The following is a 15,413-nucleotide window of genomic DNA, read 5'->3' as shown; positions in this document are numbered from 1 at the left end:
ACAGAGATAACTAGATTAGCCAGACAATGAAAAAGTCCTCAAGATATGGTCAGGTTCTTTTGTTTAATACTGATGTCTTTATATAACCTTAGATAACTTACTCTAGAAGATATATGGCCAATGATTCCAGCTATTAATTCAGCTTTATTTTAAAAATAGGGGTTACAGAAAGTAAATTAAAAGTGAGCATTAAAAAAAAACAAGTGAAGCATATTTGCCATTTTGCCGTTAACTTCCATAGTTTGACCATCATGAGATGGTGGCTCTATTTTTTTTTTTAATTGGGCTTTACTGATTTTATAAAAACAATTTATAAGGTACACTAAATTCACTCTGGAATAATCCAGCAAAAGAGGTCTGCTTAAATATGTTAATTAAATGCTGACAGGAACCCCAAAGGATTCCCATACAACCAAGATATGCAGACAAAGTATGGGTAATAAGTCCAAATTCGTGCAGGAAAATTAATTTTATTCATATATTTCTGGAGATGATACCTGGAGACAAATAATAATAAATATTCAGTTCCTGTCTAAGACTTTTCATCTGAAGATTTCAAAAGCAATAAGATCTCAGGCTCTCTGATTTCCTGTGCCAAATTTCATTTGAGACAATGAAAAACCAACGGGAATACATAGCATATGGGAAGGGAAAAAGAAATTGAAGAGTGATTTACAGTGAGATAAAATGCCCCGTGAAAGGTTAATTTAATTTCTTTCTTTTTTCCTTTTCCTACAGGCTCAGGCATTTAGGAGAAGAAAAGAGGAGGAGATAAAAAAAAACGTACAAAAAAAATTAATCTGACCAAAAATCATTTTCTCCGGTTTTCAAATAAATCACCAAAAAAACCACATACATGTCCCTGTTCTAGAATATTGCACGTGTAGAATAGTTTGCTTTGCTCCATTTCAGTGAGCTAAATTTAGTCATGGTTTAAATGGGTGCAGACTTTTATGAATCAGTGGTCACTTCAGCCTTTCACAGACTTTTCCCCCCCCAAAATGTCATGTATTGAAGACTATTGGAGTAGGTCATAGTTGCTATATTAAACAGATTATCTATGTACTCTCTTTTGGCTACCCCAGGCCTCATTTTGTCAGATGTCCCGTTATATCAGCTTCTTAAAAGGTCCAGGAGATCTGACAGTGCTCTTCACGAAACAAGAAGCACTCAACATTTTGAAAAAGCTGGCCTCAATTTTGCCAAGGGAAACACAAGTATAATGCAAGCATCTAACACCAGACATTCAGCTTAGTGTGAGACAAGAAGATGAAATGTAAATATATTTAGGAATTCAACACAGGGTGCAGTTACAGATCATTTATGGTAATATTGATTGTTCAAAAAGAAATGCACAAACCATTTATTGTTATCCTCTTAAAAAAATAAAAACAAGGATCTAAAGCACAGAGGAGATTTGTTTGAACACAGAATGAAAGTTTAGGATCACAGATTGACTGAAAATAAGGAACTAATATTTATTTGGCATGTTGGAATTTGTCTTTGTCAGTGTCTTAGAAATTAAAGCATCATGGTTCAACTGCAAAAGCTCTTCAGTCTTCTATCAAAGCTAAGAAAAATTAAATATACTTACATGTATTCTCTGTGTGCAGAATGCACAGCCGCTGCATTGCTGTAACGCCACAGTACTATTGCTGATGACAAAACATCCAGGGTAGCATCAAACTGAAAGAGATATAAAGTCATTTGCTTTTTTAGACTATTACAGTATACTGTACTTACAGCAATGAATGTATAATTCCACTTCCAGCGGACACAGCATCTCCAAGAAATCATTTTAATGAAAGCTGGATTTACATTCATTAAAATGAACTTCAGCTTTTTACTGTGTATTATTATGTACTAGCGTACATTAGACCTGAACCAGTCAATCAAGGAATTAAGAGCTTTATGTTTTATGCCTGTAATCCACCATTGTGAAGAACTGCTAGCCAAAAAAAAATCTTGTAATCAGCATTAATACCTAAAATACTAATATATTCCTTAACACACTAATTCTAAAAGGAATAACCATTATTTTCAAGCAGTCTAATTATCCATACATTGTTCTTTGAATTTCTTGTTTTTGTTTAAGAAAACTTGGCAAGGCAACTTTGCAAATATAAATTTTTAAATTTTACTTTATGCTGCATCTTCAGCAAAATAACTATACCCCCATTTTCAATACATAAATTCAGTAAAATCTCTGTTATCTGGCATCCCTGGGATAAGGGGATTGCCAGTTATGTAAAAAATCTGGTTATCTGAAATAACCCGGAAGGGTTTTCAGATAACGTGGAGCTGGGGGGTGGGGGAGGGTAGAGACGGGGGGGGTGGTAGCGGCCACATTTGGAGAAGCAACAGCAGCACAGGGTGGTGGGTGGTGGCCACTGCATGAGAGCTCCCCCCCGCCTCGCCCCCATGTCTGGCCATCTGGCCAGAAACTCTGGTTAATAGAGTATTCTGGTTGGTAAAGTACCAGATAACAAAGATTTTATTGTATATTTTTTCTACGTTTTTGTTGCGATACCATCTCTGCTCAGAAATGGATCTCTATCACTGCAATAATTCAGATGTAGACAACAAAATTTTCATGAAATACTGCTACTTTCAAATTTATGTGAAAATATAAAAAAGAATGGACTTTCAAGTTATTTTCCATTTAATTAGAAATAATTAGCTCTACTGATAATCTCTCCTGAAAAAAATATTGTTTACCTTCTTATTAACAACTAGTACTGATTATAAGATGTAGTAATATTGTAATCCTGGCCCCATGGAAGTCAATGGAAATTTTGCAATGGACTTTAGTGGGGATAAGATTTCATATCAAGTTTCAGAAATGAATTCTGGACATCAGATCAAAGCCTGAATAAAGACTGAATACACTGCAGAAACCAAATACTGGTGTATATCCATCTTGGTTTTTTCTACAGTATCAATCAGTGTAAGATCTATGTGTAGATATTACCGCACATTACATTCCTAGCAAAAAGAGACTATTAAAACAGACCATCAAATTTTGTATTTATCATTTCTAAGATAACATTTGCTCAAGTATTTCTCTAATCAGTCACTGATTTTATTCCACCATGCTGGGCACATTCATTGGCCAGGAACCTAGACAAGAATACTAGTGGTCACAGTTGAAACAAAAAGAGTGGAACATAATTCTATAAAGCGTATTTATAAAAGTACTTACAGCAAATCCAAAAGATGATGCACTGTACCTCATTATGGAGACAGCTATAAAAGAAAGAACATATTTAGCATAACTGTAAATCTTCTCTTGGATATTTTCTTCTGTCTTGAAGGACTACATTTTGAAAAAAAAGGAAAAATGCACAAGTACATAAAAACACATTAGAGTGTTAGTTTATTGCAAGATCAGGTTGTAACAGGAAGGCTGAGCTTCTTTTGGTTCTCATAAGAAATGACCTGGTTGACAAACTTAGGCAAGAAAAGCCTTGCACTACAGCAAATGGCATGGTGAGCCGGGATCCTGGTTTTCGCTGTTTAAAAAATTGCAAATTCTCTGATTAAAAGAAAATTGTACATTCTCTAATAAAACCCCCCAAATTTGCAACTAAAATGAAATGTCACTATATATATATATATACACACACACACACACACACACACACACACACACGTATCAACTGAACACAATGTTCTATTGATATATTTACAATTTTAAAGCAATTTGGAAGCCCAGCAGTGTCTCAATCACTGTAATAAAATAAATTCTAAATACCTATAAATTTTGGTATATGATATTGGGCTTAATTATCATGAAAAATCAGAGCTCCCCCTGCCCCCTTTGCTCATCAGGACACAGGTCCAGGCCCCTCGCTCCCAAGCCATAGCCTTCCAGCCCTGCTCATGCCTCTCACTCCTCCCCCATAGCCTCCTGGCCCTACTGGTGTCCCTCACTCCCCACCTGCAGACCCCTGCCTCCTCCAGTCCTGCCAGAGGTGGCTCCCAGCTGCCAGGTCTAGAGCCAAGGACCCAGGTCCACAGCCTGCCCCCTGCAGCAGCACATGAGCTCCAGCTGTTGCCCACTGAAGGCAGCAGCAAAGTGGAGCATGGAGCTCAGCTCCCCTCCCCTACGGGTGGCATGGCCAGAGCACACCCTGTCGGGGGGGGGGGGCAGATGCAAGCTCTCCGCTGCAGGCTTGGGCTCCCTGCCCTGTGCCCTCACCCCAGGGTGTCCACAGCGAAGTGGATGGGACCCAGCCCAGCAGGGCAGAGCAGGCTGGATGAGGAAGCTCCTTGCCATTGCAAGCCATACACTCACCTGGCAAGGCACCCCCTGCCCACCCAGCGGCAGTGAGGGACACAGCTCTGCACTGCCACCCCTGCTGCTGCCAGCCAGACAGTGGATGCCTGGCAGAGTGGCACAGGGCTGCTGTGGCAAGAATCTTCCCTGCCCATCCCTGCTCTGCCTTGCCATGACAAGTCCCGCTCACTGGGTCACGGAAGCCCTGCGGCAGGGCAGCAGGGCAGAGAGCACAAGTTCACAGTGGGCAGCCTGCCCCAACTCCTGCCCTGTGCACAGATCTGGGGGCACGTGCCCATCCTACCCCCCTGGAAGTGTACACAGCAGAGGGGATCCAGCCCCCCACCCTGCCCAGACGAGTCCCCTGTGGCTCCATCCCCCTCCCCACTGGAGCCCTGCAGCCTCACAAGGCCTCAAGCCCCAAGCCCCATGCACTGCTGCAGCTGCGTAGCAGCAGCACGCCCAGCCCCCTCCCTGTCCAACTCCCTCCCTCCCTCTCTACTGGGGCCTCAATTCCCCCACTATCCATCAGAATTACCTGCGGGGAGCTGCTCTCCAGGCTGCTTGGCAGCCATGTGCATGTGTACGTGTGCACGTGGCACCCTCTGCTTGACTGCCCTCCTCCTGCTCCCCCCAGCCCCTTGCAGTCTGGAGCTCTGCCAGCCTGCAGAGAGCTCTTTGCAAAAGAACAAAATCTGTGTGTTTTTCTGTTTAAATGAGAAATTCACATTTTTCTCAGTTAAAAAGGTAAACCCATGGGGGGGGGGGGTATTTTTCCGTGGGAAACAGAAAACCCTGATCCCTGGTGATGAGCCAATAGGCATTACTCTTTCTTCCAAAATAGTACCGGACCACTACTTCAACCTGGCATTGAGGGCACCATGTTTCTGACAACACTGCATATTAGATGAGGTTTTAAGTACAGTTGGATGAAACCCAGAATTTCATTCCCAAGAACATTTCACATTTCTAGAGTTTTTATTCCTAATAGAAAAAAAAAAAAGGCAGAAAGGCAAAATTGGCAGCAGCCCAGAAACTTTTTAAACACTGTATTTCAGAAGAACCAAAACAGAACTGGCCAGAAGACTCCAAGCTGCTAAGCAAGCTCCTCAGCTTCCTGGCTTGCTTTCTGCTAGGGACTTAGGTAGCCCAGGATGCTGAGCACCCCTTGGAACACCACCAGGTGGAATGCGGCACACCCCTGGGGCTGGGCATCCTCCCCAACAACCAGCTGAGTAGAGGCTGGGCAAGCAGAAGACCCAAATAGGGCAGACTTCCTTCCTGTTATGCTTCCATCAAAAGTTTTGATGAAACTGACAAGTTTTCATTAATTACTTTGATTCCATTAAATCAACACATCCATTAAAATTTTCCAACTAAAGAGCTTTACAGGCACCTCTAATATTTTAATTGTGAATACTGCGCGCACACACACACACACACACACACACACACACACACACACACACACACACACACAGAGAGTAAAAGCTGCATTATCTGGCACCTTGCAAGCCAGAATGCTCTATTAACTGGCATGCCGGCTTGTAAGGTAAAAACGAAACTGGGAGTGCCCACCATGGCACTTCCGGTTTTGTTGAGCCCTCACAGCCCAGGGCATAGCAGCCTGCATGGGGCTTGCCTCCCTGTCCCTCGGGGCCCGCAGGAGAGGCGGCAGTCTAAACAGACAAAGACGCCTGTTCGGGCCTCTCAGGTAACAGGCATATTTTGTTATCTGGCAACCCACATTCCCCATGGATACCAGATAACAAAGCTTTTGGTTTACACACACACACACACACACACACACACACACACACACACACACACAAGCCATAGGAATAACCTGAGAATGAAGGGTATCATCCTGAGAGAGGAAAAAGAATAGTTAAAGCAGATTAGCTGTTGTGGAACAATTTACTTGAGGAAGAAGTGGGCAACTGTTGGAGAAGTCCACTGTAAAATAACCATCTTATCAGATTCTGACCTACAGCAGGCCCTGCAAGCTAATTTGAAGCATCCAGTTCATAAACCAGATCTTGCAGCATTTGGACAGCCTTTGTTTTCTTGTCTGTACAACCTCTGTATTCTCTTAGGTCTACAGCATAAAAATACGATTAATTTAATCGGCCCTATTTGACCAAACTCCAGAAAAGAGAGTTCTAATCTGTGCGATTGCTCCAAATAAAGTGAACGCTTAAAAGGCTTACGTTCCCTTTTTTAAACTGACATCATTTAATTCCCTTCACAGGAAGAAAAGAATTTTCCGGATTGTTTGGGAAAGAAAACTATTCTGAGAGCTGTAAAACCAGTGTGCTCTGCAATGGAGATGTGGTTTAACTGTTCCTCCCACTAAATATGAACTGCAATTCTGTGGTGATTTTTGTGCATCTGGAAACTAAATAAATAGTACTTTATTTTTAGTACGAGCCAAAGATACAGTTCCAGTTACGAGCATTCCTGAAGTTTACAGATCCAAGAATCTGGTTCAGCACCTTTATAAAATTAAATGGCCAGCCATGTAATTCATTTCTACATTCAGGTGAGGGTTTTTTTGTTTTACTGTTTTTAAGTGAAGGAGTCTTCACTTTGTGGTTATTTGTTTAGACCCATCCTAATTTTTGAGTCACGATGTCCTGCTCTGCAAGCTATCTTTCACTTGCAAACTGAAAGCAGAAGCTATATTACTTGGGCAGGACCTCTAAATGACAGCTAGACTTGACAAGCAGAACTGACATGTACTGTTCTGGATGCAAAACTGAGATATCACACTAGACAACAGATACCATCCTCTTACACCTCCTCATTTAATGGCTTTACCCAATTGTAGATTGTTATATCCATAAAGAAGTATTAAGGCTGCACAAGCAAAATATGAGCAGATATACATACATACATACATCTTATTTGTCCATGTGTTCATACTGCATAACCAAATGCTATTTTTTTTCTCTCACTCCCATTTTCCAATCTGTATGCATCCATTCTGTCCCTATATATGGAGTTATCTTCCTAATCTATCTGATCACAGAGGCATTTTCTTCTCACCATGATCCAGATTTGAAACCAATTTATACCACGCTTCTCTTAAAAGTGAATTTGTAACTAGTACAAGAAGTGAAATCTAGGATGATGTCCTCACAAAGGAATGCTTTTGGGGGCCCTTTCTTGGGTGTCTGAAGATCTTCAGGCCAAACATTGTATATTGTACAACAATGAATATATCACCAGCGCTGAATACAAAAAACCCAACACACACACACACACATATACACTATGTGTATGTCTACACTTATTTTATAGGGCTGTGTGAAATTTCAACTGATGTTTCATTTCGTTTTGGATTCGGACGTTTCTATGGCCAAAACACCAAATCCAAAACAAAAAGCAGGGCTCAAAACAAAACGGGTGATCCAAAACGTTTTGGATGTTTCAGAGCTGTTTCGGAGGCAAGCTTGTAGGGAAAGAGTGGTGGGGGGAAGGACTGCTCTGATATTGACATCTGTAGCTGACCAGTGACAACGATCTGTCCCCGAGGTCCCTTCCAATCCCAGTGCTCTGGGGGAGGGACAGAGAAGCACCATAGAAAGGCTGTTTGTGAAGTGCTGCATGACATTTTGCAGCTGCATCTGTGAGTGCCTGGAGCAGCAGCAGAGAGCAGCATCTGTAAGCTTGGTTTGCAGTTTGGTAGTGCCTTGCTACCAAGTTGTAGCCACTGCCGTTAATTCTTTCCTATTTACTCTTGCCTGCCCTTCGCCAAAATCCTGTGATTTGTTCTTTTTATCCCCCTCCTCCCCCAAACAAAAAGAAAGCAGCGCTTTGCCTGGAAAGCACTCAATACAGATACATTTATTACAAACACACTCACTCAGACACAGATACAAATCTTTTTCCAGCACACAAAATATGAAGCGTGCTGGAAAGGCAGGTGCCAGTTCTTCTGGTCAGAGAGGGAGAGGGGGCACAGGAAGAGCTGTAAGTTCCCTCCTCCCTCCCCCCGTAAACTTAGATGCACCAGCTTCCCTAGTACTAGAAGGCATGAGGCTTCTGGTGCTGGTGGCAGCAAGGAGGTGGGACCAGGGCCTGCATCTGCACCCCCTCCAGTAACACCACCCATAATAATAACCCCCACCACCACCAGCATGACATGCAGCACCAGCATGACAGTCTCCTCCACCCCCATTAAAGTTCCCAGCCTGAGCCTTCCAGTGCCACAGGAGGATCTGGATCTGGAAGCAGGGGACCTGAGCGCCCTAGCAAAAGAAAGTCTGGGGTCCGAGGATGAAACCGAGTTTCTGCTCCCCTCCAAGTTCCCCTAGAGCCAGGTCTCCTTCCCTGGAAGGCACTTTAGAGGACGCTGAGGTAGAGGTTGTGGAGGCAAGTGGCTCAGTTGAGTCAGCTCCTCCTGTTGTTGCACTTCTGCCTGCTGAGGGGAGATCAGGCAGGATCTGCACCCACACCCCAAAAGCAAGGGGGTAGTGTGGTGTGGAATCATTTTGAGGTGGCAGATGATCCCAGGTATGCTATCTGCCTGCACTGCCAATGTAAGATTTCATAGACATTAGGGCTGGAAGGGACCTCGGAAGATCATCGAGTCCAGCCCCCCGCCCAAAGGGCAGGACGTCAGCTGGGATCATAGGATCCCAGCAAGATAAGCATCCAGTTTCATCTTGAAGGTGTTCAATGAAGGCGCTTGAACAACCTCCGGCGGCAGGCTGTTCCAGACCTTGGGGGCTCGGACAGTAAAGAAATTCTTCCTTATGTCCAGCCTGAAACGATCTTGTAGTAGTTTGTGACCATTCGTCCTCGTCATCCCTTGGGGCGCTCTGGTGAACAAACATTCCCCCAGATACTGGTGGTCACCCCTGATAAACTTGTAGGTGGCCATCAGATCACCCCTGAGCCTGTGCTTTTCCAGGCTAAAGAGCCCCAGGGCTCTCAGCCTGTCATCGTACAGTCTGCTTCCCTGACCTCTGATCATGCGCGTGGCTCTTCTCTGGACTCTCTCAAGCTTCTCCACATCCTTTTTGAATTGTGGAGCCCAAAACTGGACGCAGTACTCCAGCTGAGGCCTCACTAAGGCCGAGTACAGGGGGAGAATGACGTCCCGGGATTTGCTTGAGAAGCATCTATGGATGCAAGCCAGCGTTTTGGTCGCTTTACTAGCCACAGCATCGCATTGCAGGCTCATGTTCATCTTGTGGTCAATGATGACCCCCAAGTCTCTTTCTTCCATAGTGCTAGCCAACATAGCACTGCCGAGCCTATAAGGATGCTGCAGGGTTTTTTTCCCCAAGGTAGAGAACCTTGCATTTATCGGCGTTGAACACCGTCAGATTCTCATCCGCCTACTTGCTGAGCCTGTCCAGGTCAGCCTGGATCATCCGCCTGTCTTCTGGTGTGGATGCTTTGCCCCAAAGTTTGGTGTCATCTGCGAACTTGGCCAGTCTGCTTCTGACTCCAGGGTCCACATCGTTAATGAAGATGTTGAACAGTATGGGTCCAAGGACAGAGCCCTGGGGGACCCCACTGGTCACAGGACACCACGATGAGTGACTTCCATCAATTACTACGCTCTGGGTCCGACCCCGGAGCCAGTTTTCCAGTAAGACCAGCTGGGGCAAGGAGGAGAAACACTACAGCACCATGGGGATGCTAATGTATCTCCACAGGCACCACCCCCTTGCCCTTGCTCCTCCTCAGGCTGGCATCAGTGGGAGTGTGCCCAAAAAGAAGTCCCCCCCTTAATCCAAAGCCCCCATCCCCCCAAAGCACAGGCAGGCCACTCTGGACCAGTGGGAAAAAGGTGGGCACACAGTGGGGCATGTTGCAAAGGCAAGCAAGATCACCCAGAGCATCAGGGAGATGCTTGCTCTGGATAGCCAGCCCTTCACCCTAGTTGAACAGCCAGGGCTCAGGTGGCTCATGATGCTCGTGGCCCCATCCTACCAAGTGCCAGCATACCCCACCTTCAGCAGGATGGTGGTTCCCTCCCTGTATGAGGTATGCAGGGAGTACTTGAGGGAGGAGCTGTGCAAGGCAGGTCCGCAGGTGTCCTTGCATTTCACCTCGGACATCCGGAGTAGCTGGGGTGGAGATCATGCCTACCTCTCTCTCACAGGGCACTAGTGCTATCAGTCAGGCCGTCAGTGGGCTCCCCTTCAAGTGGAGGTGATGGATAAGTCCCACATAGCAACGGAGATCCTGGGGATCATGAACCGCATGCTGCAGGTGTGGCTCGTTGGGCAGAGTGAGCTCACCCATGGGTTCATGGTCACTGACAATGAGGCCAACATGGTCAAGGTAGTCCGTGATGCCAATTTTGTTGGCATCCACTGTGTGGCACACAAGTTTCACCTTGTACTCAAGTATGCCTTGGAGGGGGACAGGGCTCCAAGTGACAGCGCCATCACAACTGGCCAGCTCATTTCGAAGTGCAGAAAGGTGGTGGGATAAACAGGCAGAGCTGAGTGCCCCACAGCACAAAATCATCCAGGATGTGGAGACTCAGTGGAACGCCACATACCTCATGCTGGAAAGGCTGACGAAGCAACAGAAGGCCATCCATGAGATGGCCTTGCTCGGGGAGATTGGGATCAGCGGCCCACTTAACAAAACAGAGTGGGATACCATCTCCCAGATCTTGGTACTCCTCAAGCCATTCCTCGAGGCTACTGAGACTGTCAGCACTGGTGATGTCCTCCTTAGCCAGGTAAGCCCCATAGTGAGGGAACTTGAGAACCAAATGGAGAAGTTCCAGGGGATTGATGTTCCTGGCTGGGGAAAGCCGCTGTCACCAGAGCTGCAGGCACTGGTGAAGCGGCTGAGAGAGGGCATCAAGAAACGGCTGCATCCATTGCGGTCCAGTATAGTCCACGTGCTGGCAGCCATTTGCGACCTAAGGGTGAAGCAGAACATGTGCACCAGCAAAACCCTGGATCACTGGATGGAGGTGCTGGTGAACAGAGTCTGGGAGGCAGAAGGGCACAGGTGCTGGAACATGAAAGAGGGAGATCCACTTTCCCGTGCCAGCACTCCCAGCAGCAGCTAGTCTCCTCAACGAGAGGTGCTGCCAATGTGGGCCAAGAGCAAGACTTCAATGTTGGGGTCCAGATGCACCAGACCCCAGCATTGGGCAGGTAGTGCCGAGGCCATGGTGGCCATCTATCTCAGCGAAGACATGAAGCCACAGGACTGAGACCCCTTGGCCTATTAGGCAACCCACAGCCAGATGTGGCAAGATCTGGCCACGGTTGCCTGGCAATACCCATCCTGTCCTCCGACTAGTGTTCTAAGTGAGAGGGTGTTCAGCATTGCTGGGGATGTTGTGACACCCCACCGCACCATCTTGGATCCTGCTTTGGTGGAGAAGCTGGTGTTCCTCAAGGTGAACAAGGTGCTGCTGGGGTTCCCCAAGCTCCACTTGCAGATGGAGTGACTGCCACCCTCCTCACTTTGTCTGCACCTGTTGCCATATGTTTGGGTTTTTTTAAACCATTTAATGCCCCAATCTCAGAGCTGGAGGTGGCACTCACTGCATTACCAGCCAGCAGGGGAAGAACATGTCCCTGCTGAGCTCCTGTGCCAGGATGAACTTGGAGGTATGGACACGGGCTATGGGGAAGGAGGAGGTCCCAGGTCCTGGGCATGACCACTAAAACTGAACCCTGACAGGGTAGGCAGGTCTGGTGGGACTGCTGGTGGCACGGCAGCCCCAGGAAATGCCAGGACCTAGGATCTCCCTGGGGAAAGCAGGTAGGAGGCACCTTGTAACCTCCAGCCACCACACACATGCACAGTCCTGGCTGGGGAAAGCCCAAACCCCTAAGATCTTTGAAAGGCCTGAGGCTTGCTGGTTGCAGTGGAGTTGTGAGGCTCCAGGTGCGCTCAGCTGCCTGGGATGCCATATGCAAGGCATGGGCTTTCAGGTTTAAAACCCTTTGTCAGACTGAGGAAGCATCTAGTTGATATGTGTGTGCGCTCTTTCTGGATGGAAGAAATAGTAAAGGAGCCAGAGGCTGGCGTGCAATGCAGGCAAGAACGTCAGTCAGTGAAAATGGAAATGGAGCCACCAGGGAGTGAGAGACAAGCTGGGATAGGGGGAAAGGGAGATGTAGCCGGTAAACGTGGAGAGGTATCTGCTACCTGGGGAGTCAGATGTCCGGCAGGTTGTAATGTATCATAAATCCAATGCCTGTATTGAGTCCATGAGTTTAGGTATCTAGGAGGTTGATGAAGTGGAGTTCATAGGCCCCTCTGTGATAGCTAGATGCTTCCTCAGCCTGACAAAGGGTTTTTAAACCCGAAAGCTTGTAAAGAAGAATTTCTCCAACTATTCTGCTCATCTAATAAAAGATATCAGCTTGACCCTAAAAATCTTGTCTGGGCTATGTCATTAGACCAACACAGCTACAACCTAAAGCCCTTAATACACACAAGTGACACGACTTTTGCTTTAAACAGGTGAGGTGCGGTTTCACAAAAACCCCTGCGCCCCTCTGCCTGAAACTTGGCAGGCCTCCCTCATGCCTGCATGAGGGGCGATGTACATCACAGGACAGGTGCTAATGAGGGCTGCCATTTAATGCCCCAGTCTCAGAGCTGGAGGTGGCAGTTTATTTTCTCACCAGCCAGCAGGGGAAGAACATCTCCCTGCTGAGTTCCCATGCCAGGAAGAACTTGGAGGTATAAGGGCTGGGGCTATATGGGGTGAAGGAGGCCCCACATCATCCAGGGCATGACCTAAAATTGCACCCTGCCAGGGTTGGGAGGCCTGGCGGGACTGCTGGTGGCACAGCAGCCCCAGGAAATGCCAGGAACACAAACCTCCCTGGTGAAAGGTGGGTAGGAACAAGACTCACCTGATAACCTCCAGCCACTGCACAGTCCTGGCTGGGGAAAGGCCAGACGTGTAAAATCTTTGAGAAGCCTGAGGCTTACTGGTTGCAGTGGAGTTGTGAGGGTGAGAACAAGGGCTACCATCCCTGCAGTTTTCACCCCGCTAAGCCTTAACACAGACACAAAGTCACACATGTTTTGCTTGTTAGCAGTTTTAGGTGAAGTTTCCCACCTTCACCTCTACACCTATCTCCTCAAACCCTGGCAGGCTTCACGGCCTCAGCAGGGGCTACCATCCCTGTAATTTTCATCCTGCTCTGCCTTCATACTCACACATATCATGAGTTTTGCTTTGAACAGTTTGAGGTGCAATTTCCCAGTAACCCCTGCACCTATCTCCTTGAAGCTAAGCAGGCTTCATGGCCTCAGAAGGGACTAGCATCCCTGCAAGTTTCATCCAAATCAAGCAAGAAACGACAAAGTTATAAGTAGTTTTGTGATTCCCCATTATAGCCTATGGCCAAAACTCCAAAACGCTGTCAAAATCCCAAAACAGTTTCAGCCAAAACAAAATAGGACAGTGATTCGAAACACCAAAACAATCACTGTCCCTCCAAAATGCCGATTCTGAAATGAAACAAAACACAGCCATTTAGGACAGCCCTACAAAACACCGAAATGAAACACTGTCCCTCTGAAATGCCTAATCCGAAACAAAACTCAGGCATTTCACACAGCCCTACTATTTTACTTACTTCAATATTTTCCATTTCTAGTTATCCAAACACTGGGCACATAACAAGAGACAAATAATACTAGTATGTTATAAATACTAAGATCTGAAGATCGTCTTAACAAAATTTTTCAAATCATATAAGGAATTTAAAAGAACGCCTCCTGGAAATAATCCTGAGCCTAAATGACCACTATCAGACTTCTCCTCTGATTTCCTCTCTCAAGGAAAACCTAAGACAGCTGGTGGGTCTTGCCACATGTTCTTAAGAACTGCAAATCTGGGCACTGGTGGGTGAAGGGAATAAATTCCAGTGCCAAGAGATGCTCAGAAGGAATGGGAATGGTCCTGCTGCCAGCATCCTCTAGATTAAGCCAGGGAACTGTCAGATCAAACATCTCAAGTTATCTTAAGTACAGCATGGTATCAAAAAGAAGGGAGAGCGCCCCCTTTGTAGCTGAAATCGGAAGGAGAGGGGAGGATGAATGTGTAGGTGCATGCTTACAGGACACCTTCAAGAGTATAGTCCTCTAGGAAAATAAAACCATAAGCAAATGAAAATGCACAAGGAGGGGACCACACAGTTAAAAGCTCTCCCTTGCTCTTTCCTGTACAGTGAATAAGATTGATATACTTCCAGATCTTGGCAGGCCCCAAGGTGCTAAAGTGCAGTGGCAGGGTGGGATGCCAGAATAATAAATGTAGTAATCAACATTTTAAACAGTTGAAAAATATATTTTATTTTCTTTAATTACTTATTGGTTTTCTAATAGCGATAATGGCTCATTTGTCATTCTTTCCAACTCAAACTATCAGTTAGTGCTAAAGCTCCCACAGCTTTGCCTCAGGCACATTAATACCTCTAGCTGATAAGTAATGTGACCAATAAAGCTCAGCAAATAAATCACTATAGTTTAATTGGAATACATGTCCACGAGTCTAGAATGTACATCAGGAAGATTATCTGTAGAGGTACACCAATATATCAGTCACCTATCAGATCAGCACCAATAAAAGTTCACATTATCAGCTATCGGATTTTTTTGGCTGTTGTAGCCAATAATACTTACTGATACCTGGACACCTAGGTTCCCTCTCCCCTGTAGAGCCAGGGGACCCGGATGCCTGGGTTACCTCGGGAAAGAGCATGTTTCCCCTTGCAGGCAGGAGCGAGACACAGGGGGCACCATGTGCATGTGCATGCACATGGCAAGTAACACAGTAAGGCAGCATGAAGAGCAGCTCCCTGCAGGTAAGTCTCTGGAGGGGAAGGAACAAGAGGAAAGGAAGGGTTGTGGTGGGGGTGGATTGAGGCCCCCATGGTGAGGGAGGGAGTGGGGAAGGGGCTGGGGGCGGGGAGTGGGACAGAGCCACGGTAGGCTCATCCAGGTGGTGTGGAGGGGGGGGGCAGCTCTCCGCTACTGTGCGCAACCCCAAGGAAGGCATAGCGGGGCACGTGCCTCCCCAGATTTGTGTGCAGGGTGGATGCGAACTACTTGCTGCAGGCTCAGGGCTCCCCACCCTGCTGCCTTTCCTTGGAAAGCCCCACACCACCTGCACAGC

At 46.4% G+C, this 15,413-nt stretch overlaps 1 protein-coding gene across 1 annotated transcript in view; it reads right to left on the bottom strand.

Annotated features, from left to right (window-relative positions):
- The window catches only part of TMEM163 (transmembrane protein 163), a 218,410-nt gene that overhangs the window by 113,021 nt on the left and 89,976 nt on the right, over positions 1 to 15,413 (bottom strand). The window contains exons 3-4 of the mRNA XM_006258108.4: positions 3,203 to 3,246; positions 1,595 to 1,686 (exon numbers count right to left, since the gene is read on the bottom strand). Coding sequence (XP_006258170.2) covers positions 1,595 to 1,686; positions 3,203 to 3,246 — 136 coding nt within the window. The remainder of the gene's footprint in view (positions 1 to 1,594; positions 1,687 to 3,202; positions 3,247 to 15,413) is intronic.

Source organism: Alligator mississippiensis, chromosome 4 (assembly GCF_030867095.1).
Source record: "Alligator mississippiensis isolate rAllMis1 chromosome 4, rAllMis1, whole genome shotgun sequence".
Taxonomy (NCBI): domain Eukaryota; kingdom Metazoa; phylum Chordata; order Crocodylia; family Alligatoridae; genus Alligator; species Alligator mississippiensis.
This window is presented reverse-complemented; position numbering and strand designations above follow the sequence as displayed.